The sequence below is a fragment of the Phoca vitulina genome, unplaced genomic scaffold, assembly GCF_004348235.1.
Source record: "Phoca vitulina isolate PV1807 unplaced genomic scaffold, GSC_HSeal_1.0 scaffold71, whole genome shotgun sequence".
NCBI lineage: Eukaryota > Metazoa > Chordata > Mammalia > Carnivora > Phocidae > Phoca > Phoca vitulina.
Genome location: NW_022589774.1, coordinates 6,351,465 through 6,378,097, shown reverse-complemented (window position 1 = coordinate 6,378,097; position 26,633 = coordinate 6,351,465). Strand labels below are relative to the sequence as shown.

General features: G+C 37.3%; 1 protein-coding gene across 5 annotated transcripts in view; it reads right to left on the bottom strand.

Moving 5' to 3' along the window:
- Positions 1 to 26,633, bottom strand: part of KCNK2 (potassium two pore domain channel subfamily K member 2) — a 219,857-nt gene that overhangs the window by 71,838 nt on the left and 121,386 nt on the right. For all 5 annotated transcript variants that reach the window (XM_032393113.1, XM_032393115.1, XM_032393114.1 and 2 more), the window contains exons 4-5: positions 3,674 to 3,834; positions 1,175 to 1,361 (exon numbers count right to left, since the gene is read on the bottom strand). In XM_032393113.1, coding sequence (XP_032249004.1) covers positions 1,175 to 1,361; positions 3,674 to 3,834 — 348 coding nt within the window. The remainder of the gene's footprint in view (positions 1 to 1,174; positions 1,362 to 3,673; positions 3,835 to 26,633) is intronic.

The following is a 26,633-nucleotide window of genomic DNA, read 5'->3' as shown; positions in this document are numbered from 1 at the left end:
TACTTGAAATTGGATTTTCTAAAAAAGAATGGTTTAGATTTTCAGGAGCTAGTCAAAATGATCCACGATAGAATGCCATTGTGCTTACTTTTACCACCATTATTATAATTTATTTAAAATTGGAATTAGAACAATAATGATAATTTGGATAATATAAACGGTAAAGAGAGAGTTAAAATAACAGGAAGTTAAGACCCAAGAGATACAACAATAAAGCAAACTGCAATTGTAATAACATGTAGAAAAGGAAATATCAAAAAACATGAATAAAAAGTGTGGACACTGGTTAACGTAAAAAAATACTGTCCTGAGAACTGAAAATTAAATAAGGTAAATATCTTAGAAAAAAGAAGGTCTTAAGTAGCTTAGAACATCTTCTGAAGTTTGCGGGTGTTTTTAAAACTGAGACATGAAAAAGCCTAAGTAAAAAGAGCAAAGATAAACTCTAATTTGTCTAACAGTAAAAGAAAAATAAATACATAAAAAATAAAAATGAGAGGCAGATTGTCTGGTTTCTGAAATTAGCATGGGAATATAAGATTCTGAACAAACAGCAACTTAAATTTCTTTCCTAGAATGAAAATAAATGTTCAACTGCACCCTTCTGCCTACCTCCACTGTCCCAGAATGACTTTTCTTTTGTCTCTCTGTCCCTGTTTCCCTGTTACAGATTAAATGGTCTTCCAAAATGGTATGCTCAAGTCCTAATTCCCAGTACCTCAGAACATCTGAAGATGAAATTAGTTCATCTGAACTCATACTGGAGTGGAGTGGGGACTTTTCGTCCAGTATGACTGGTGTCCTTATAAGAAAAGGGAAATGTGGACACAGCAACAGAGACACAGAGATAAGGAACGCCATGTGATGTTGTAAGCAGGGATTGGAGTAATGGAGCAGGACGGGCAAGGACGGATGGCCTCCTCCACAAGCTGGAATTGGCAAGGAGGGATGCCACTTAGAGTCTCAGAGGGACCAAGTTCCTCCTGTCCCCTTGATTTTGAAATTCTGTGAGGCAATAGATTTCTCTTGTTTAAAGCCACCCAGTTTGGGGGCACATCGCTCATGACAGCAGGCCTGGGAAACTACGACAGACATTTGTGCTGCAAACCCGAGTGAAAAGTCTAACTAAAGGACACGGGCTAGGCAAGTAGGGTCGGTGCCAGGAAAAACTTACCTGCAACGTAGTCGCCAAATCCAATGGTTGTTAAAGTGATGACCACAAAATAAATGGCGTCCAGGGCACTCCAGCCTTCTATGTGCTTGAATATGATCGCGGGCAGGGCAACAAAGAGTACGCAGCCAAACAGTATAAATATGATCGTTGAGATGATGCGAATCTTGGTCTGACTAACATTCCACTTCTAAGGATGAGAGTGAAGAGAGTGAGAGAGAGACACTGACTGAGATTTATTGATTATTGGTGTACCTGCAAAGCTCACCTTAAACACAATTCTCAGCAAATTAGCAAGTGAGGATGTTTTTTTCCCTTTCATAATTAATGTTCAATTGTCTTATAAAAATTGGGTATAGCAGAAAGAACTCAAAACAATCAATGCCAATGATGATGCTACTTTACCCTTACATAACTTTACAACAGGCAAAATGCTTTCAAAATAAATTACATTTGCTCTGAGAATACAATTTCAGAGGTACATCACTCTTTGTTTACCTGAACAACTTTTGAAATATTTCTATTCTATAGGCATAGTACTGATGGCGGGGCAAACGTAATCTACAAATATATGAAAATACACAAAACGGAACCATGGACTAAGTAGTTGGTATTGATATTCATGACCACTGGAACGTATTCACCACCAGGGTACGGGATGCGTTTTATGCACCGATGTAGATGCAGCATGAAAAACATTACCTGGCATCCAGTGGGCATCCAAAAATTTGTTGAAAAAAAATAAAACAAATGAATAAACAAACAAAAAGCAGAATCAGAAGTATAAATGTAGAGAACAAACTGATGGTTGCCCGAGGGGAGGGAAAGGGGAAGAGCGGGGGAATTGGACAAAATGAGTGAAGGGGAGAGGGAGATACAGGCTTCTGGTTATGGAATGAGTAAGTCGAGGGAATGAAAGGCACAACGTAAGAAAAACAGTCAATGATATTGTAATAGCAATGCAATGGGCCAAATGGTAGCTACACTTGTGGTGAGCATAGCATAATGCATAAACTTGTCAAATCACTAAGTCGTACACCTGAAACTAATGTAACATTGTGTGTCAACTATACTCAAATTAAAAAAAAAAATTTAAGCCAAAAAACTTTGTTGAATGAATGCATAATTCAGCATTACCACATTGATGCCACTAATCTTCCCTCTTAATTAATAAAAATACAAGATACTTTTAAGATCAATATAAGGAAAGTATATTACCCAGAACAGGATGAAACTCCTATTTTAGAATAATCATACCTACTCCATTCCAACTGTAGAAATATCTGAGTGAATTTGTAACTTAAAAAATAACTATTGCTAAAAACTGGAACTATAAATTGAAAACCAATACTCAGTAGTCTTATTTTATCAGTAGAATTAAATGTAAAATACTTTGTTGAAATGCTTGTGAAAAGATGAAAAGACTATTGAAGAGTACATAAAATGTATTTGTAATACAGGTGATAGTAGTAACATATCCTTTATAATCCTACCCTCTCATGCAACTATTTTCTTGGTAATTTTCTTCAGGAATAAAAGCTTATAATCATAGTGGTATTATTACTACTTTTCATTTACCATTCTAATAAAAGCATTTTCATTATATTTATTTTTTTCTATTGAGGATAATATAGCCATGAACATCATGTATATTACTTTTGGTTCTACTGAATTATATCCCTTGGATAAGTTTCTATCAATGACATCACTGAATTAAGTTATATGATCACCTTTATCGTGTTTGCTAAATAGGATGTCCTTCACAAAAAGGCTATATAAATTTAGAATGCCACCAGCAATGGACAAAGGTACCAAAGCAAATTTTAAATTAGAAAGTATTGTCAGTTATTTACTAGCTATGTTAAGCTTTTATTTATTTATTTTAGATTTTATTTACTTATTTATTTGAGAGAGAGAGAGAGAGAGGAAGAAAGAGTGCATGCACATAAGCGGGGGGGGGGTGGGGAGGGAGAAGGGAAGGGAGAGGAAGAGGGAGAGAATCTTAAGCAGATTCCGTCCTGAGGGAGGAGCCCAACTAGGGGCTCCATCACACGACCCTGAGATCATGACCTGAGCCAAAACCAAGAGTCAGACACTTAACTGACCAAGCGACCCAGGTGCCCCAAGCTTTTATTTATTATCTCTAACTCTCAAAGTGATGTCTCCATTGCCAGTACCATTATTCACATTATGTAAATGACAAAATGGAGATTTCAGGGTAAAATAACTAGCTTAAGAGAATACAGCAAGACAAGACGTCTGGAACTGGAACCCAGGATTGTCAGATTTCTTCTTTATTTCTGCATATATTTGGATTTTTCCCATGTACTAATTTACTCATTCAAATTAAGTATAAAAATAACTACGAAGTGAGTTACATGCTAATAAAGGTACATATAAAAGGTTATGGAAAACCCAATAACTTGATTAACCGTACTTGAGGTGATAGTTTTATTTAAAAAAATTAAACAACATATGTAGTTAAAAGGCTATTATACTTACAATAAACGTATCTTCCACTTTTGCAATTCCTTTTCCAAATATGGTCCCTAGTTGATCACCAACTCCAGCCAACAAAAAACCAAAAAGGGGAATTCCCAGTAAGGCATAGATGATACAGAATATTTTTCCCCCTTCTGTGCGCGGTGAGATATTTCCAAATCCTAGATACAAAAAAAAAAAAAAAAAAAAAATTTGTTTTCAGTTGTTTATAAACGAGTAATAGTTTAAAACATATGACCTTGTTAAAAAGAAAACAAAGAGGACTTGGGCTGTCTCCATTTTGATCTCAAACTTTCTGCTTGGGTGGCATAGGCAGGAGACACACACTAACCCCTCAAGCCATAAAGTCTGCCCGGAGCCAGCAAGACCCTGCCCGTAACTGACTCCAAGACAATGATGGATTTAACCTCCAGCACGTGCCCCACCCACTTTGCCCCACGTTTTCCTTTGTAAACCTGGAAGTATTATTGGCTTTTTGGACACAGTTTTTGAGACGCTAGTCCACTGTCTTCCCGGTGTTGGCTTCACTGAAATAAATTCCTTTCTGGTTTCACCACCACTCATTTCTCTGCCTTCAGAATCTGTCAGCAGCAAGTGTCTGAACATGGTCTGTTTGGGCCCCTGGAGCCAGGTGCTCTTGCTCCCCAATTCCCAGCTACAAAACCACAGGCCCAAAATGGCACCACTTAGGCTGAATCCCCAAACTGGGGATTAATAGCTCATCTAACTGCAGTTTCAACTTCACCCATTAATGTAGTCTTAGTTTTAACCTTAATGAGTCAGGAATTTTCCTATCAGAGGCAAAGTGTCTGCCGCATTGGCCCTCTCCATCACCCCCTCCCCCAAAGGAAGATGAGGTGATCTGCCTAATAAGACCTCCTATTCTTCCCTCTCAAGGATAGCTACCTTGCCTGGAAAATTCTTTTCTTTTGTTAGTAACTTTCTCGCCCCCAGCCTTATTCTATAAAAACTTTGCATGTTGTACAATTCCTCAGAGGTCCCCTCTGCTTGTTAGATGGGATGTTGCCTGATTCATGAATCATTTAATAAAGCCAATTAGATTCTCAAATTTACTCAGTTAACTTTTGTTTTTTAACAACCTCAGGGGTAATTCAGAAATTCCCCAATATTAAAAGATATTAATCACAGATTTCAACTAGTTAAGAATCCATTTTAAATATATTTTAATATATTTATAATATATTCGGTTCAATAAGCAAACATTTCAATAATCTACAAAGTACAGCTAATGTTCCAATTAAAATAGATGATGAAAACCAAGGGGGTAACACATGCAATAAAGCCAATATTTTAATTAAATTTCCTTCTGTCTCTCTATACTGATAATACTGTTAACTACAGAGCTTTCATTGTCATTTATTGAGAAGAGCTTACTGCCTTAAGAGAATTCAAATATGCTAAAGTTATTTAAAGATTAAAGTTTAATAACAACTTTTAAAATCCTGTTTTCATTCAAGCACGTACCAAAAAGTAAAAACCAAAACCTTGAAATTATTAAACTTTTTTAACGTCCTGAGGATTTCGAAGGTCTAGGGAAGCAAATTTTGCCACCCCAAGATATGTCTCTTTGGCATACGGATCATTTTAAGGTGGTTATTTTTAAGAAATTGTGGACACATGAGAGACTCTGAAAACTGAAGACAGGCCACCCTTTAGCAGGAGACATTTACAGGTAGAAGGGAAAGAAGGGTGTCCCCCTCAGTACCAGGGAGGTGGGGAGGTGACTAAATCTCTAGAAAATGTTATCTGTGGAGAATGAATGGACTGAAATCTGCCTGGCAACTTTACTCTTCTTCACTGCGCTTTCCCTCCCAAACTGAAAAGTTGTAGTCACAGCTTTATTCTGGAGGCGGACTGGAAACAGCTCTTATGCAAGTTAAGATTAGTGGTTCCATAGAACTTTGATTAATTTACAGGCTGTCGGCCATGGGCTCACTTCTGCTTCTAATTTTGGTGTCTTTAGGAGGTTCCCTTAGAAAAAATTTCTTTTTAGAATCCTATGTTTTGCTTGTACCTGGGATGTGGGCTCCTTAATTCAAATTTCATTGTCATCTGAATCCATACTCTTCATATCATCCCCAAATCCATTCCTGTTGTGGTTCCCTCAACACCCTCCCTGCCTTCAACACACTGTGGACTCGCCACGCCCCCATTATTTTCATGTTTTCTGTCATCTCAATGCAACTTTTCAGTGAGGTGAGGAACATGCATGTTTATATCATACAGCTTGTAAAGTAAATTCATGTTTGTATCAGATGGAATTAGATGTTTGGATTTACCAGTGTCTTTTAGCATGTTAAATACTGATCATCTAATAAAAAGACCACAGATATACAGTAAGGTATGCAAACATCATGGCTTTTAAAAGCATTTACTTTAAAGTCTAAAATTAACTGATTGAAAGAACTATAAGGAAAGGATGCCTGGGTGGCTCAGTCGGTTAAGCGGCTGCCTTCGGCTCAGGTCATGATCTCAGGGTCCTGGGATCGAGCCTGCATCAGGCTCCCTGCTCAGTGGGGAGTCTGCTTCTCTCTCTCCCTTTGTTCCTTCCCCCTGTTTGTGCTCTCTCACAAATAAATAAATAAATAAAAATAAGGATAAATACTCTGTAAGAGTTTGGTAATATATCACAACCATTCCTGGATTCATGACTCAAGAGATAAGTGGCCTTCACTAAATTATATCCTCATTTGGTAAAGGGTATATTGCTATTATTATCTACCCTCATTGAGTTAGGTATCACATGAAAGGTGCTCAGGAAATTTTTCATATTGTATGTGCTCAATATATTTAGGTGCTATAATCATTATTATTATAATTACCATTAATCATACTATTGGTAGTAGTAAAGATTAGCAGATCAGTGTATTTAGCCCAGTCAGTATGCAAACTATTTAATAGCCAGATTAATGGGGTCATGATTACACAGTGTTTTCCACTATGTTTTACCAAATTATGGATGCCATTCTTTAGAAGGAGCACTGGCAAAATAGCATTTATAGAGGAAGGCAACTTTTCACATATGACATCTACACATTTAACTCATTTGCCTCCCATCTGTTCCTATCTACTAATGCCTTGGAGTGCTGAACACCAGAGCAATACATGCAAAGGATACATCCAGGGAAAGTATGAAAAGGGCCCAGAAATCTTGTATGAAGGTAATTTTAAGGGAAAAATTTTAAGCTGAACTATTTGGGACAGTGCACTATTTCTGAATGCTATCCAAGAATGGAACTCAACAATCTCAACCCTGTCCTGTATTCTAACATCAATAAGCAGAGTAGCAAGAACAAGAAGGCTATGCTAAGTCAGCAGGGTGGACTGTTTTGACATAGGTTCTTTGATTATTCCAGACAGTCTTGCTAAGATCCAACAATGTTCTTTATTGCCTCTCCAGATGAATAACTACGTGGTCTGAGGTAGGGCCGAATTCTGAGTCATCCTATTCCATCCCATTTTCTCTTTTTGATTAAGAGGACAAAGGTCTTCAGAGTTATATCCATAAGAAGTAACCTACCACCAGGAAGGACCAGAGATGAAAAATAAGGGATACTGTTAGTGAGCCCTCTTGCTCAACTGTAGACTCCAACAGTCAAAACCAGAAATAGACAATACAGCTTAACTCATGCTCTAACTAAAGTCCATTGTGCTTATTTCTTACCACACTTTTTAAACATTCTAACCACCAGACCACAAAGCCCTGATAGCAATGGAATGCCTAGAAGACTTCACCCCACAGGACCCCTTCCCTGCCCATGACCATGGGCTGAACACCTACTACCCCCCGCCCATGATCACGCACTCTCTGCCTCCTCTCTTGCATGTAACCCCTTGCCCCTAATCTTTCCTTATAAAACTCTGGGTGTCCATCTTACCAGTGGAGAGGTCACTTGTTAAGACTTGAACCTGCCACCTCCTCCAGCTGCTGGCACCCGAAATAAATTTCTACCTTTCTCTTTTCCAAACCCTCATCGTTTGAGTTATTGGCTTCTCTTATGATGAGTTTATCTGAGTTTCTTGGGCAACAGTGTTGACAAACCCAGTGAGGAGCTTTGCTTTGGATTTGTCCAGGCCCCTCGGGATTCCTTGGGACAGAGCAGTTGCCCAGGGCAGCACACTGGAGCTCACCCATTCATTTCCCAAGTTAGCAGCTGTGATAGATTGATAGATAATAATACAACTTTTTTTTTAATTCTGTGACATTGCTATAAATAGGCTCTAATGTTCAAAAAATAAAAGTCTAGCTGTCAGAGAGCTCAATTTGATCTGCTCCGTGCAAGTTAAACGGGCAAAAGAAACAAAGGCTCCAAATTTTCATCCATCATTGACTCAGAATCAGCCTGGAGGCCACTGGAACATCTTCAGAAAAGCTGACAGAGGATTTCCTCAGAAAGCCTGTTTACATCACCAATGCAATGACCCAAGATCCAAAGAGAATTCGAGATCTAAGGAAAGCCAATCTACCTTTCATTGATCAAAAAATTGGAGACCAGTGCTTTCTGGCATCTCTGTACTTCATTTTTACTACGTCCAAGTCAAAGTTAGCAGAAGAGAGACCAAGGGGAGTAGGAATGAAGGATCCTGATAGGACTCTTCTCTGAGTGTCTTCTGTTTTGCCTTCGAAATATGTCTTTCATTACCATTACACTGAGCTTTATGATGAATCTGTGCCTCCTAGGTGACATCCTTCACACACTGACCACTTCCCATGGACAGACACACACAGTGACCCAACAGTTTTCTGACATAAAGGGAATGCCTACAACTCCCCAAACATTTCCTTGGGTGAGAGAATGAAATGGCTGTTCAGAGGATGGTTCCTCATGCTTTCTTCCCTCTCAAACTGTGTAAAATAAGAAGAGACATCCCTCCACAGATTTACCACACATTTTAACCAAAGAGTGGGCACTGGTTAAATAACTTGATACTATCAATGGATTTATGAAAGGTATCCATTGATTCTAAGCAGTATGCTAAGCTTTTAAAATATTAATCCTTGTGATTGTCTGAATTTCTTGACTCTTTCCCTGGTCAGATAGCAGCATCTTCATTGCCTCAGGGCAAAATGGATTGTTACAGCAAGAAGAAAAGGGAAAAGAAACAGTATTAAGTTTTGTTTTCTTTTAACTCCTAAATTAAGGTGTTCACAACAAAATGAATCCCCTGAGGATAGCAGAGGTCAGTTTATGGCATAACATATATAAAATAAGAGAGTGAAAGGAGTGGCCTCCAAAGACCTTGAGGGAATAGACAAGACTGGCCAGGGATGGGGTATGACTTTGGAGGAGGTGGGGTTAAGCAGAAACCAGAGGACAGGACCTTGGGGTGGGGGGTATACTGGAGCTCACTTGAGAGATCAACTATTAAATCTTCGGGAGTTTTACAAGTCAGCTGACTTCACATTGGTAGCCTGGAATCAGCTATAGTAGGAATATTTATACCACAGAAATTGGCAAGCAGTATAATTTAGTCCCCCCACCCCCCGCCACCTAATAGTTAGCAATATGCTACAGAATAAAATACAGTGAAATTCAAGAGACTGTATGTAGTCTGTGCCAGAGATCTGGAGGGAAGCCAGGCCAATGCCTATGGGCCAACCCTTGATATTTATGTGAGTACATCACTAGAACAACTATCACTGCTACTTCACATCACTCTAAGGAAAGGGCCTTCCATGGAAAGCTACTATAAGTCCATTGTAAGTGGATCATCTAGCAGGAGACCCAAATATGCCACTCTCATTTGAATAGTCTCAAGCGAACAGGCCATTTTTCTGGGATCATTTATTAATACTACAAATAAATAATACCCCTCTTTATGTACACTTGGCAATTATTTAATTATTTGTAAGTTTATTTAATGTCTATATTCCCCACCTGACTGTGAGTTCCATGAGTGGAGACTGATTTATTATTTATATATATATTTTTTTACAATTATAATTCCAAACCTTCCTGACTTATTAACTAGTGCATAATTGGTAATCGATAAGTATTTCTTCACTGACTGACTGACACATAAATCTAAAAATCTCACAATACTTTAAAAAGAGGCAAAGAAAAAAAAATACAGAGAAATAGAATATCTCTGTGTGGGAATTTATAAAAAAATTAAATTTCTCCTCCACTAATTAATAAATTTACTATCTTTGCAATCAAAGTCCCATAGTTTTAAAAATTTTACAACTTAATGAGATGATTCTAAAATTCATCTGGAATAAAATTAACAATAGTCAATAAATATTTTATTTCATTTTTTTTTTAAGATTGTATTTATTTGCGAGAGAGAGAATGAGAAACAGAGAGCATGAGAGGGAGGAGCGGACTCCCTGCTGAGCAGGGAGCCTGATGTGGGACTCGATCCCAGGACTCCAGGATCATGACCTGAGCCGAAGGCAGTCGCTTAACCAACTGAGCCACCCTGGCGCCCTAGTCAATAAATATTTTAAAAGAAGACTAATGTGAGGCAAAGTTTACTTCCAAATTAAAAAGATGTTATCTATAGTTTTAAGAACTGAAACTATGTGGCAAACTAATGAATGAAAACAATAGAAAGCATAGAAAAGGACCTCAGCATGTAAATGAAAATTTGGCAAATATATTTCAAGTCAAGATAGAAGGAGTTGATTATTCAGTATGTAGTGACAGGATAAATAGAAAGCTACTTGGACACATGAAAAAGTGTTCAACATCACTCGGCATCAGGGAAATACAAATCAAAACCTCAATGAAATACCGCCTCACACCAGTCAGGATGGCTAAAATTAACAAGTCAAGAAATGACAGATGTTGGTGAGGATGCCGAGAAAGGGGAACCCTCCTACACTGTTGGTGGGAATGCAAGCTGGTGCAGCCACTCTGGAAAACAGTATGGAGCTTCCTCAAAAAGTTGAAAATAGAGCTACTATACAACCCAGCAATTGCACTCCTGGGCATTTACCCCAAAGATACAAATGTAGTGATCCAAAGGGGTGTGTGCACCCCAATGTTTATAGCAGCAATGTCCACAATAGCCAAACTATGGAAAGAGCCAAGATGTCCATCAACAGATGAATGGATAAAGAAAGATGTGGTATATATACACAATGGAATATTATGCAGCCATCAAAAGGAATGAAATCTTACCATTTGCAATGACATGGATGGAACTGGAGGGTATTATGCTGAGTGAAATAAGTCTACCAGAGAAAGACATGTATCATATGATCTCACTGATATGAGGAATTCTTTTTTTAAATTTTTTTTTTAAAGATTTTATTTATTTGACAGAGAGAGACACTGCGAGAGAGGAAACACAAGCAGGGAGAGTGGGAGAGGGAGAAGCAGGCTTCCTACTGAGCAGGGAGCCTGATGTGGGGCTTGATCCCAGGGCTCTGGGATCATGACCTGAGCTGAAGGCAGACGCTTAACGACTGAGCCACTCAGGCGCCCCAGATATGAGGAATTCTTAATCTCAGGAAACAAACTGAGGGTTGCTGGAGTGGTGGGGGGTGGGAGGGATGGGGTGGCTGGGTGATAGACATTGGGGAGGGTATGTGCTATGGTGAGCACTGTGAATTGTGTAAGACTGTTGACACACACCTGTACCTCTGAAACAAATAATACATTATATGTTAAAAAAAAAAAAAAAAAAAAGAAGATAGTAGGAAGGGAAAAAGGAAGGGGGGGAAATCAGAGGGGAAGACGAACCATGAGAGACTATGGACTCTGAGAAACAAACTGAGGGTTCTAGAGGGGAGGGGGGTGGGGGGATGGGTTAGCCTGGTGATGGTACGGTACTAAAGAGGGCACATACTGCATGGAGCACTGGGTGTTAAATGCAAACAATGAATCATGGAACACTACATCAAAAACTAATGATGTAATGTATGGTGACTAACATAATAAAATAGAATAAAAAAAAGAAAGCTACTTGGAAATAAATGGTGTACTTGCCTCACATTATACACTAATATTTTTGAATGGATTAATTCATCAAATATAAAGAGAATATGACCATAAAATACTACAAAAAAAGGCAGGAGAATAACTCTTTAAGCACAGGCCTGTGCTTCTAGGACAGATTCTAGGACAGAATCATAAAGAAGTTAAAGATAAATATGGCTATGCAAAAAATATAATGATGCTGTATGTAAAAAGAAGAGCATAAACTCTATGCAAAGGCCAAATGCTTTCCCAAGAGGCAGTGAAGAGAGAGCCAAACACCTCTGTTATGGGTCTTCCTAGGGCTCCTCTTGGTCAAAGAGCCAAGCTTTCATTTCATTTGCAGGCCTGAAGTTGGATTGAATCAATCATGTTTGCATTGTGATTTGAGATGTTCTAATTTAGCCTTCCACCACCATTATATAAAACTTGGATTATTAAAGATATATCTGTTATGGGGAAATATCAAATATTCATAATGATAAGTTGATAAGCCCCAAGTACACTATTGGCTTTGTGTACTTGAGATTTACTGAAAGCCTGTCAACTGGCCAACTTTAACAAACAAGTTCACTTCCATTGAAAAATGTCAGGCTAAATGTGTAATAAGCAATACTTTTGGATAATCGTAGTCTTTCCACCATCTGAGTGAGACTTACTAGTAGTGAATAATACAGTTAAACTATTTGGACTTGTTGGCTGCAGTGTACCTATTCCATATTTAAGAGTTCTTTTTGACTAATAGGGTAGTTCATGAAAATCTTTGCTCTCTTAGCCAGCATTCAATGTGGAGACTGTAGTTTATGATTACATTTATTGACAAGAGCAACAATAAAAGCAACAATAATTTGAAATTGCATTTATGTGAGTTAAACACATTAAAAAAAAATCTAAGTAATTCTGACCAAAATTTAGGAAGTAGAACTCTATTACTCCAATTCCATGGAGAGAAAATTTAGGTAAGAAAAATATTGCATACTATTACTTTACTCTGACCAATTCTGTATCATAAAGCACTAAGTTGAATGCAAAAAAGAAGAAATCAAATATCATCACAGTAATCAGTATGATTTAATTCTGTTCAATGACAAATTATTCAGTAATAACTACCTGCCATTCACTGTACTAAATACTCAGGACAGAAAGAGGAAGAAAACACTGGAATTCAAAAAATTCCAAATTGTTAATAAATCAAATAAATATGCTATCTACTTACTTAATAAAAAGATTTTATTTTGGGGGCACCTGGGTGGCTCAGTCATTAAGCCTCTGCCTTCGGCTCAGGTCATGGTCCCAGGGTCCTGGGATCGAGCCCCACATCAGGCTCCCTGCTCAACAGGAAGCCTACTTCTCCCTTTCCCACTCCTCCTGCTTGTGTTTCCTCTCTCGTTGTGTCTCTCTCTCTAATAAATAAATAAAATCTTAAAAAAAAAAAAGATTTTATTTTTAAGTAATCTCTACACCCAACATGGGTCTTGAACTCACAACCCTGAGATCAAGAGTGGCACGCTCCACCCATTGAGCCAGCCAGCCACCCCAACCAACTTTTCTTTAAATATTAATGAAGATACATAAATGGACTAAAGATTTGCAACATAGAAAACCAAGGATGGCAGTATGTATGTGAGAAATATCCCCATTAAAACACTGCACTTAAAAAGTGTGTAGCAGAGGGGCGCCTGGGTGGCTCAGTCGGTTAAGCGTCTGCCTTTGGCTCAGGTCATGATCCCAAGGGTCCTGGGATTAAGCCCCACATTGGGCTCCCTGCTCAGCAGAGAGCCTTCTTCTCTCTCTCCTTTTGCCTGCCTCTCTGCCTACTTGTGTTCTCTATCTCTTTGTTAAATAAATAAATAAAATCTTAAAAAAAAAAAAAGTGTGTACCAGAAGTTTGGTTCCATGTTGACTTTGATCTCTGAAAGGAAGTTAGGTCTATTCAAATGCTGAATCTACAAGAGGCCAAAACTGCTCTCAGTATGCAGCATTTAAGTACTGATAGTAGAACAGACCCAAGGAGAGTCTGGAATAACTCCCTACTCAGATAATAAATGTTAATGTATTATATCAGGAAATTCAGCAAGGACCCAAGGATAAATGAAGAGTGAGGAGTAAAAAGAGAATGAAAAAGAGAAAGGAATATAAACCATCCTATTCAACATGAGCCTCTAAATAAGAAGTCTATAAATAAATTAAATGCTAAGAAACATAAACACAATTAACACTTGCATCAGGAATTCATGCCAAGTGAAAATAATTTCAGGGGACTGTCCAAACTAAATTTTGAAAGAAGTAGATGAGAATATTCAGAAATTTTAAAAAAATAAAATTTTTATTAAAATTATGTAATAAATAGGTACAAAAATATAAACAGGTAGATAAGAAAAGGGATAAATAAGAAATCTTGGAAACGAATCATATTAACTATTTTTTAGGGAAATAAAATAGATGAAATGGACTGATATAGGTGAAGGAAGGACTGGTGCATTTGAAGGCAATACTGAATAATTCATGTAGAACTTGACACAGAAAGGAAAAGGGATTTAAAATAAAAACATAAAGAAGTATTAAGAGACAGACAAGGAGGACTAAGAGACCTCAACAATCATGTATGAGTTCCCAGAGGAGAAACGGAAAGACTAGCAAGGAGACAATATTTAAAATATTGTTAGCTGAGAACTCAAGAATTGAAGACCTGTGGACTCATATTGAAAGTGCACTCTTAGTGTTAAATATGATAAATAAATATATACCCATGCCTAGATGCATCATAGAGAACCAAAGAACATAGAAATAAAGATAAAATCTAAAGAGCTATCAGGGAAAAGATTATTTACAAAGGAACAACACATGAGTAATAATAGTCATTGGAAAATAATGGAGTCCTGATATCTTCAAAGTGTTAATAACCATTACCCTGAAATTTTATATTTAGCTAAACTATCAAAGAAGAATGAAAGGTCCTATTTTAGCATTTTCCAGACATACAAAGTCCAAGAAACCTTACCTCCTCCAGAAAACCCTCACTAAAATCACTATCTAGGTATGCTTGAGAAATTATGTACATCAGAAAAAAGAAAAGGAACCCAAAAGGAAAACATAGTGTAAGAGAAACAGAAGTGGGCATGGAAGTGGAAAAAAATGTCAGAAAATATAGTCAACTATTAACTGCAAAATATGTGCACATACATGAACATGCACGCAAACACTAAAAGTAAACAATGGACAATAATAATAAGATGGATGGGAGAATGGGGAGGTTCAATAAATAAGTAATTTGGCTAAAATGCTAGAAATCATAAATCAGTAGCCAAAAATGTGTTCAAGAATAATGGTAAGCACTATCTTTCCAATAAAAGAGTAGGAAAGTAGTGAAAAAAGGAACAAAGAAAGAGGAGGACATAAACAAGAAAGAAGTCCAAATACATAAACAATCACAATTTATGTAAATAGATTAAACACAGATTATTAGATTTTCTAAAAATATCACAGATCAGATGAAAATAAAGGGATGAATAAGGATTGTCAGCAAATTCTTATCCAAAGAAAGTCAACATAACAATATTAATACCAATCAAACAGAATTTTAAGTCTAAACGTACTCTTAAGGATAATGAGATTGAAAAATTATAGGACCTGAAGGGGCCTGAGTATAACCTGGAAGGCCTTATAGATATAAGGATGCAGAAAAAGCATTAGATAAAATTGAATACCCACTGATGATAGAACTTTTAGAAAACTAGAAATGGAATTTTATTAACATGGTTTTAAATTAAAAAAGTAATAGCTGACTTATACTTAAGATGAAGCTTGAAAGCATTGACTTTATGATAAGGATCATGACAAATACATCATCCTCATGACTATTATATTCTATTGTAGGTCAATGCTATAGGCTTTAAAAAAAAAAGGTGTAAAATGAGAAAATAAAAGTTGAAGCTATTATTGTTTTTTAGATGATATACTTGTCTATATAATAAAGCCAAGAAAAAAAAGCCACGAAGAAGTTTTCTAGATTCAAAGTCAAGAAAAACAACAATAATACAATGTATTTATATGTGCTTATTATGTGCTAGGTACTCTTACAAGCAATTAAACATATTAATTCACTTAATTCTCACCATATTCACTGTGGGGTAGGTACTAATTTTCTCCTTTTCCAAATGAGGAAACTGAAGCACAGAGGGGTTAAATCATTTTCCCAAGGATACACAGCTAGTGAAGTGGGAGAGCTGGGATTCAAACCCAGGTATTTTAGGCCCAGTGTCTGGGCTCTAATCACACACACCACAACACTCCTATACTCCCAGAAAGAACCAATAAGCAAATGTAGTACAAAATCAAAGGATCACAATAACATTAGCAATAAAGATAGACAAGAACAAATATCATAAATAACATGTAAGTATTTTATAGATAAAATTATCAAAAAAGTTGCAAAAGAAATGACAAAAAAAGAAACCTGAAGAGATGAAGAGATATATGTGTTAATTTTACTAAATTTATGCTAAATACAATTGCAATAGATATTTTGAAAGAGTTTTCAGTCAGTGGAATTTTATAAACTTTTCAAAATTCTGTAAGAAAGTAAAGGACCAACAATAGCTAAGAAATATTTGAATATTTGGGGAGAAAAATGAGGTGGTAAGGTTTGTCCTACATAATATGGAGACCTACTATAGCTATTAAGAAACAGTATGATTAAGACAATGGGGTACTGGACAGGGAGAGGGAGGCCAATCAGAACAAAACAGAGAGCTCAGAAACAGACCCAAACATATCTGGAAGCATGGGTATCTGCCAAAGGGGGAGAGAAGATCAACGGGTCAATGAATGTTGTTGAATGGGAGTGCAGAGTTGGCACCCCAGTGAGACTGGGAAGGATGATAAAGAGCCTTCAACTTCCTGTATTGTTTCATTTAAAAACAGTAACAGCAGAAACAGCATGAAACAATGTTAAGATTTTATGAAAGTGGATGGATAGATGGTTGTGTGCAATATGATTCTTTGTAGACGTTTCTACTATTTGAAATACTGCACAATAGTAAAAGAAGAATATCTATAAATACATGACATTTATAGATCAAGAAGACATTGGACAATATTCTGCACCATTTCTTATAGTTCTCTGAAAGCTAGAAATATAAACTATTGTCTTACCATGACACAGAATTCTATCTCAAAACATTCAATATCATACTTAATATTAAAGCACAAGAGGAATCCCCTTAAAATCGGGGGGAAAAAAGACATCCATTTTACAACTATTAAATAGTATTATTACGAAAGTTCTAGCACGTGTAATGGCAGTAAACATAGAAAAGGAATAATTATTTAAAAAAAAAGGTAGTTGTGGGTGGAATAAAATACCTAGTAAATACAGGGGAATACCGAACATTGTACAGAGAAAAGCTCAGCAAAATAGCAAAAGGCATGATAAATATGCAGAAACCAACTGCATTATATTTGAGCACTGCCTCAAATGTGCTAAATGAGATGAAAAATGACTTATTTACAATATTAAGGGAAATATGAGATACCTGTAAGTCCTCTGATCAAGACATACACAAGAACTTTGGAGAATAGCCTGAGCTACTGTAGAATGAGATGGAACAAAACAGAAAAGAATAGAAGGCCAGGAATAGCACATATTGTTTTCTTTAAAATCTCACGAGTGGGTTGGAAATGGAATAATTATTCAATTGAAGTGCTGAGTAAATTGATTACTCTTCTGGAGGGACAAATATTTCACCCTATGTGAAAATAAGTACCACGCAGATGAAAGACTCGAATAGGTTAAATGAACTTAACTACTTCCTTACTGAGCCCTTCTGACTATGTTTCTTCCTTTGCCTCAAACACACACCCTCCTCCACCCACTCTTCACCTGGCTAACCCCTAAGAATCCCTCATTACTTAGGTTAGATATTAATTTCTCCAGGAAGCCTCCCTTGAGCCCTTGCTACACACCACCAAGACTGACTATGACCTCCATCCTGCATACACATTTCCCTATCCTAAGACTTAGCTCACCAGACTGTAATCCTCAGTTCCGTAATACTCAGTTCTGTAAGGTCAGGCACCATGTCTTAGTCATCACTACAGCCCTGGTGCATTTCCACCGGATGTCTAAACAAACACATGCTTCCCCAAAGCTCCCTTCCTACTGTCTCCCCTTCCTGGTGGCCCTCTGCATTCTATTATGGCAGTTCCTCATAGTAAGGGCTGAGGTTTTCAAGTGAACCTGATCAAGTTTTGGAGCTTGCATCTAAAATGTTCTCAAACAGCTGTTTGCTGTGGATCTCACCAAAATGGTGGGGTTATGAAAAGATGCAGCATGAAGCTACCCCTCTACTAACTCTTTAGCCCTTAAAATCTCTTCTGCACCAGGTTGTCTTCAGTTTTTATTTATTGCTTTGACTTCTGGATGGTATTTTTCCTTTAAAGATAATCAGATTGGCAAGTTTCATCTCCCTCCCAACAGCAGTTCAGGGTTTTGTTCTGAGTGGTGACTAGCAGGCCACTCTCTCATCTGGACAATACCGGGACCCAACACTAACAGCCTCACCGCTACCATCTCGTTAGGCTTAAGTCAATCACCACACAGCCAGAGTTCTCAAATTTCCCTCACGCCCAGATCCGAAAGCCACATGGTTTTGTAGGCAGTGGGACAGATCCCTCAACACCACCCTTTGATTCCCTTCCTCAGGGCATCAAAACAGCCCGAATGTGGCCTTTTCTCACCCAAATCCGTCTCAAAATAGTTCATTCTCCCCAAGGCAGGGTGACTGCAGTCTTGAGAGCCCTCTTAAACGCTAGGTGTTCCAAGGTCTTTATGTACAAATCACCACTGTTCATTTCCTGATATTCCATGTTATACAATTGTTCTACCTTCCAGTAACACCAGAGTCGTAATTACTTGTTGAAGAAAATGAGCGGATGTTTCTGATTCTTTACGTGTTTCATGTTGTTTGTTCCAACGGTGGCTCCAATTTGGCCCTTCAGTTACCATGTTGAAAGCCTGTCTGTCTTTTCTCTTTCCCCTTCCAACACCCAGCCATTCCTTACCCTTCCAACCAGGTGGGATCCTGCTTTCTTTCAACATAGTACTTTCTATTGCCTTTGGAGGAATTATGCATTACTCACTCTAACATCAATTCTTACCCTTTAATTACATGATTTTCCCTCTCTTCTTGGTGATAAACTTCTTGGGATTCTGTTTTAAAATTTTTTCTTTCCTTTACCTGTCTTGTGTCATGCTTTGCTTATAGCAGATGTTCAAGAAAATTGGTTGAATTGAAAATAATTATCTATGGGCTTTCATTAATACCTCATATTTTAATTAAATAGACTTGCTCAGATCTAAACAATTCTACAGTATGAATTTTTTTTACTGCTTTTAATTTTATTCAGGACTGACAAGGAAAAGAGAAGTCCTTGATCTGTATGACCTGTATTTTAAAAATTACCTCTAAAAATAACAATTAAAATATTACTTTAATACAAAACAACTTAAACTATTTTAGATGCAGAAAAACATTAATATTATAGGGCATAAGAGTAAGATGTTAGAAGTAGGTGAGAAAAAGAACAATATAAATTCAGCGTGTGCTCGCTTAGCAACCTAAAAAAAAAAAAAAAGAGTAAGCCTTTCAGAAATCAAAGTGAAATGATAATCACATCTGGTCTTTTTTAAAAAGCTAGTCAAAGTCATAGCTATGCTATATAGCAAAGAACCTAACCAAACAATGAAGAAAAAATATGGCTCCAGCAAAACATGATCCTAATTAAAAGACAATTAAATCATGTCTTGATAAAAAGATGTATTCATTTCAGAACTTTCACAAAATTGTACATTGTTCTTCCAGATCACTGGTTTTAAAACAAGGGTGCACATCAGAATCACATATGAAACTTAAAAAAAAAAATCCACTCCAGAACAACTAAATTATTGTCTTCCAATGGGAGGGGAGGGGAATGTGCACATGTATTTTTAAATATCTACAGAAGTTGATTCTAATTTATACCACTGTGACAGGGGCAGGGTTTATGGGTCTAAAGCTATACAATGTGGGGGAAGGGGCTCTTGAGGAAAAAGAATACAAAATTAGGCAGTAAACCCATGTCAGTGAGGGGAGGAGGTCCTGAAGCTTAACTTTCATTAGTCTCAAGTAAATCTGCCTCTGTCCCTCTGTGTTTTGGATGACCTTGATCACCGCACCTCTTCTAGACTGGCTATGGTATTACTCTATTACTATGTTTTTATTGCCAATAATAAAAAATAATGAAATAATTTTCATTACCAATAAAAAATAACAGCCAACACTATTATTTACTGAACATCGCTCTCTCACTATGTGCTAGATATAGTGCTCGTCCCTTCATATGGATATTTAATTAAACTTTCACAACCCAATGAGATTAAGCACAACTAATTATCCCCACTCTCTGAATGTGGAAACTACAGTTTATTGAAGTGAAATACTGTGTTCAACCTTAAACAGCTAACTGTTAAGGCTGAGATTTAAACTATTAACTCAATTGCTCAGAGCTAAGTATCTGGGATCAAGACTATAGATACTGTTTCTCAAACTTAAGAGTTCTCAGTTATATAACCACTGAGTATGGATTCATACCTGGACATGCCATTCTGCCAATATTTGCTGTTTTACCTAGTGAGACTGGAAAAGAAAGTATAGGGGCATTAAAACAAATGTGTCAATTAAAGTCACTACATCAAAGGACTGTCTGACATTTTGTTTTAACTTCAACATCATCACACTTTCACTTGGTGCAGAAGCCCCGGGCCTGCAGTTCAAACAGGATTTCACAAGATGGCTCCCTTGCCATCCTCAGATGCAACTTATATAATTACAAAAATCCTACATCACAATTGTAAAGTTGCAAATCTATAGGAAATTACATATTTCTTGCTGGTTTTTGAACCTTTCTAAAATCATGAATATCTGATTAAGTTGCTACCACGCATTTTTTGCTAACAAGATTCTTTTATATAACCTACATCGAAAGCTGAGAGGGAATTCCCTTGGCAAAGGAATTTTGCCAAAAACAATAATAATCTGTGCATTTTAAAAAAGATTTCTTTATTTTAGAGAGAGAGTGTGTGTGAGCGTGAGTGGGGGGAGGGGCAGAGGGAGAGAAAGAATCTCGAGCAGACTCCCTGCTGGGTGTGGAGCTCAATGCAGGGCTCAATGGATCTTACAACCCTGAGATCATGACCTGAGCCAAAACCAAGAGTAGGTTGCTCAACCAAATGAGCCACCCAGGTGCCCGATAAAGATACGCATTTTTGATAAAACATGACCACTAAATGTTGGCTAACTATTTTATCTGAAGCTCCAGCCAATAAACAGAGATATATTCAAGGTGTAATGAAGTATCTCTATAAATGGCTGCAAATTCATGTGCTATTTAACTGCCTATCATCTGATTCTCCCTTTATCCCAAGAAAGGAGAATAATGACCCAATAGCACTAAAGAAATGGGGAACTACTTCTAGCAAAAATATGAATGATGAGTTTTCCCACTTTTTTTTTTTTAAAGAGAGAGATTGAGAAAGAGAGCTTGAACACACATGGAAGGGGGAGCAGGTGCAGACAGAGGGAGAAGGAAAGAGGGAATATTAAATAGGCGCCATATCCAGTGCAAAATCCCATGTGGGCTCGATCTCAAGACCCTGAGATCATGACCTGAGCCAAAATCAAGAGTTGGATGCTTAACTCACTGAGCTGCCCAGGTGCCCCAAATTTTCCCATGTTTTGAGAGAGATTATAAATCAGGAATCTGAACTTCTATGATAATAACACATTTCCTGGAAATCATATTTTAATGGTTCTTGTTAAAAGAATTTTCCTATAGGAACTTCAGCATAATTGATGTCATATTCCTGACCATACATGGTATCAAACAATAAACCATAAAATCAATAAATAAGGGAGTCTGGCTGGCTCAGTCAGTAGAGTCTGCAATTCTTGACTTTGGGGCCATGAGTTCAAGCACCATGCTGGGTATAGAGTTTACTTAAAAAACAAAAAACAAAAGAAAACAAGGAATAAATAAAACCGTACCATCTATCAGCAAAGATTCTCTCATTGACCAGAGTTTGGTCAGGCTCTTTTGAGCTCTCTTTTTTGACTAAATCTTGGGCTCCTGTGTCCTTCCTTATAAAGTCCAGTTCTAGCAAGAACCCTGCTAAGTCAGTTTAGACAGAATGCCCCATCCTAAAAATCTGATCATTCTCCATATCTGATCGGGTTCCTCAACCTCCACCATTGCCAAGGTGATATCTGAACATCCAACAGGCCTTCAGCAAGAATCCTGATAGTTGTTTTAGCCCCAATTCTCCCTTACCCGTAATGTGTACTCTTAGTAATTTTCTTTTTTTTTAAATAGTGTAATTTTTATTTTGTTATGTTAATCACCATACATTACATCATTAGTTTTTGATGTAGTGTTCCATGATTCATTGTTTGCGTATAACACCCAGTGCTCCATTCAGTACGTGCCCTCTTTAATACCCATCACCAGGCTAACCCATCCTCCCACCCCCCTCCCCTCTAGAACCCTCAGTTTGTTTCTTGGAGTCCATAGTCTCTCATGGTTCGTCTCCCCCTCTGATTTCCCCCTGTTCATTTTTCCCTTTTTTTTTTTTCCCCTTTTCCCTTTTTTTTTTTTTTTTAACATATAATGTAGTATTTGTTTCAGAGGTACAGGTCTGTGATTCAACAGTCTTACACAATTCACAGCGCTCTTAGTAATTTTCTATCCACTGACTCCTTTCCTGCTCCTTGGCTATAAATTCCCACTTTGCCTTGTTATATTCAGAGTTGAACCCAATCTCTCCCCCCTACTACAAAAGTCCACGGCAGTGGCCCTTATATTTATCACAATGGTCCTAAAGATAGTTTGTCTTACCTTCTTTAACAAGTATCATTAAATAATTTTTTCTTTAACACTATAAGTGGTAAAATGATAAAACTATATAATTCATCTATCATCAAACCACCCTAAAAGTAATACAACAGACATAATAAATGCAAAAAAAATTAAATTTTTCTGCATTTTAAGAAGTTGGACCTTGGTAGACATTAATAATCTGAGTTGCCAAAAAAGCTATACTATCTTTGACTTGCAATCATTTTCCTAAAAGAAGTCAAACATACTCATTCAAATTTATTTTCAAGTATACCGAGGTCAGTATGGCACAGTCGTTAAGACTCAAGGTTCTAGAGCCCAAATATCTGGGTTTGAATGCTAGCTTTGCCCCCCTAATTCCTGAGAAAGTGACTAAAAATCCTCTGTGCCTCAGCTTCCCCATTTGTAAAAGAGTAATGTGGATTATGTGATATAATACACATAAAGGTCTTAGTACGGTGATTGGCCCACAGTGGTGAGTAGTCAGTGAGCATCAGCCAGCTAAAGTTCCTTTCCTGGCCATAAAAAGTCACTTTCATGGCTCAGGTACTGCCACCGATACTCAGAATCAGTGCCAGTTGTTGATAAAAATAATGGTGACATTGAGGATGATTTTGCTTTTTCACTTGAAACATGTTTAAAGTTAGAAGGAGTTGAGCCCACACTTTCTTTTCAGGTTCCTCCCTTGGCAGATTATGGAGTGAGACAAAAACAGCTACTTGAACCAATAAAGTAATCCCGGAAATGAAGCGCCGGAAGTTACTGCAGTTCACCATTCACTGACACAGCCAAGCAGGCTTTGGCAGCTCTCAGAGTATCTCCACCTTCAAGAGCAAGGGTTGTAAACTTCCTAACTATCACAGCAGAAGCTGTTGTTTTGGAAGAACTACTAGGACATCTCTCAGAGGACTGCTAGGCAGGCTCTCGTCTCAGAGGGCCTATTAGTTTTCTACATTCACAATACAAAGTGCCATGAACTGAGGGAGAAAATGCAGCTGAATTTTTCTAAGGCATCTGCATTGTTTTAAACAAAACCGGGAAATTTAAAAGTTGAAATGACCAACAGAATTCTAACTGCATCATTCATTAAACAAACATGGAAAACTGAGACCAAGTATTGGGTGGTCACGAGGTAGCATAGGTTGAAGACCTAAAATGCAAAGTTTTCAAGTGCCGAATGTCTATATTTAATACAATTTTACCTTGAAATTAAGGAACTATGCTTGCTTTGGCTATTGCCTTGGGGCAGTAATGAAAAACTCATCAACTACTGTTTGTGTCAGACAGAAGAGAGAGTGTGGCAGCTAACCTACCTGAAAGACGCATAATTATGCAGATAGCGACCCTGAGTGTTGACAGCTGAAGTCGGGTCATTTAGATGAAAGAACACATCACCTAAACCATTAAGGGGCATTGATTAAATTCACTTTAAATTCAACAGCCCCTGGCATCTTTAAGATTCATCTCCGCTATAAGATTCGATTCCCAAGCATTCTTCGATTTTGACAAATTAAATTTCCTCGAACTAATTTTATTTGTGCATCTCACTTTTTGTAAAGATATACTATAGAAGATAAACCAAGGATGTGCATTTACATGTTTAAGAACCATATTCTCCACATCAAAACAGTAAGGCCGTTTAGCCTAAATATCATACAAGGTTTTCTCACACACATGGTAAAGGTAGATGGATATACTTTGCTTAATTCAGAATTTATAAGTAAAAAGAGTGTTGAAGGGCACATCAGAGTCCAGTGCTTTTTAAGCCTATTTTCTGCCAATTACTTGTAAATTTTCCAAAGGTAACAGTGGCATAGCCCCTTTACCTAGAAAGGTGGAGTCTAGAACTAAGTCCTTAACCATTAGGAGGGAGAGAGAAAGTTATCATCAGTTCACTCACAGTTTATGGTAAAACATATCTATTCTACTTTTTTCAAGATAGGATGCAACACAGAGGTCAGAGGTTACAAGTGCCAACACTAGCCAGGCTCTGCGGGTTTAAAACCTCACTAATGCCATGTACTTGCTGCATGATTGAGGCATGTTATTTAATCTCTCAGTGCCTTGGTTTGCTAAGCCAAAAATGGGTATTTTCTTCTCAGTTGATTCCCAAAGTAACATTCTGGAAGAGGTGTTTTAAGACTTATTTATATGAAGGCTCAGAGATGTTAAGTAAAACACATGAGGGCTAATCAAAAGTCACAGCCAGTGTTTACATATAGATCTGTCTGACCTCCAAGTCCTGCCCTGCAATGGAAGCAAGCTGCCTGCCCTTGGATGCAACCTACCACCCCCGCCCCACCATAGACACTCACACACGCACAAATAGATCCTCTTATCTTTTTTATATCTGTTTGAAATTCATAAGGTTTAATTTAAAGAAGATTCCAGGGGGTGGGGGGGTATGGAGGGAGTATGAAAACCACTGATCCATACCATGCATGCATCCATACCATGCATACCCTCATTGGACCTTGAAGTGAAGCATGAACACATGCAAAAAAGAGGTAATTAGGAAAAGGCCTGACCTTGCCCTAAATATGGACTCGTTTGCCCTAAATTCAACCCATTAGAAAAGCCCAACCCTGGAAGGTAATTGGACTGTCTCAAAGATAGCTCAGAACAAAAGCTAGAAAAAAAAATACTATTTCCTTGTTTCTATAGCAATTCAGAGCCTATAGATGGACAATATGGGAGGATTTCCCACTCAGGAGAGGGAAGTCAACTGAAATGCACTAATTGGTGGCTAACTCTACTTCTGTTATCCTCCTACTAAGCCTACACACATTGAATTAAGGAGAAAGAACTTCTGGGCCTCCATCCCCACTCTATGTCCACCAGTTAGAAACACAGATCCAAAGTGAAAGCAAGTCATATAGAAAACTGGAAAAGAGATATCATCTTTTAGACTCCTTTAAAATTATATCTCCCACTCCTAGTCTATTTTTTCCCCACAGCTATATAATTAACATGTAACACGCCATATAATTTAGTTCCTTGTTAAATCTCTCACTAGTTTTTTGTCTGTTTGCTTGATGTATTCCAACCATCTAGACACTACTTAATAGTTGCTCAATAAATATTTGCCAAGTGAATGAATGAATACGAGGAAGAGAGCATCTCTGAAAGTGGTATACTGCAGAGCCCAGAATACGTTTAGAAACAACGATAGGAGAGAATAAAGCATTAGATCTATAAATCTGGACCCTAAAGCCACCAAAAAAAAATGAATTCACTGGGATCTAAAGGCGAAATTAAGTAAAGAAAAAGAGATGGGTAAGATAATATAATATTGAAAGAAAACTGTGCAATTGCAAAATTAAAATCTGTATTTAAGATAATTAAGGAGAACTGAAATAGTAAAAATTCTAACTATTGCTGCAGCTTACAGGACACAAAAGAATGTCCAGAATTACAAAAAAAATAAAGGTAGAAAGAATTTCAAAAGGTAAATAATATATAGAGAAAACTGAGAGCAAAGAACAACACAAAAATTGTCAGTGTCCCTCGAGGTGGAAAAACATAATTATTAGAATAGAATAATCAAAAATATAATTAAACAAAGGTTAAAAAAAACTAGCAAAATAAAAGAAACCACTGCAAGATTAAAAGAAAATCTTCAATTAAAAAAAGAGACAGGGAAAAGAGGTTACTAATAAAGGAAGAAAAATCAGGCCAGTATCAAACTTCTCCTGTCTAACAGCAAATGCCAAAAGATGAACAGAAATATCTTCAGGGTTGTGATGGGGAAAAGTTGTGATTCCAGAATTTTATGTCCAACAAAATTATCTTTCACGCAAGAAAGCCATTTGCAGACATGCAAATATTTATTCCACTCATGTAGCTTCACTGAAAAATACTCTCTCTCTGACAACTTACACAAGCTAATAATTGTGAGATAAATCCTCATAATAACTAGGTATTTATATGGCATGCTGAGCTCTTTCTCTCACAGTTTGAGTGACATAGGTTGGATTATACAATTTAGATGACTGGATCATGTTGCCTGAGAATAATGAACAAAATTGTTTTTTCCCTTTTACAATGGTAAAACAGCACAATCTATAACAAGTAGCCATGACAAA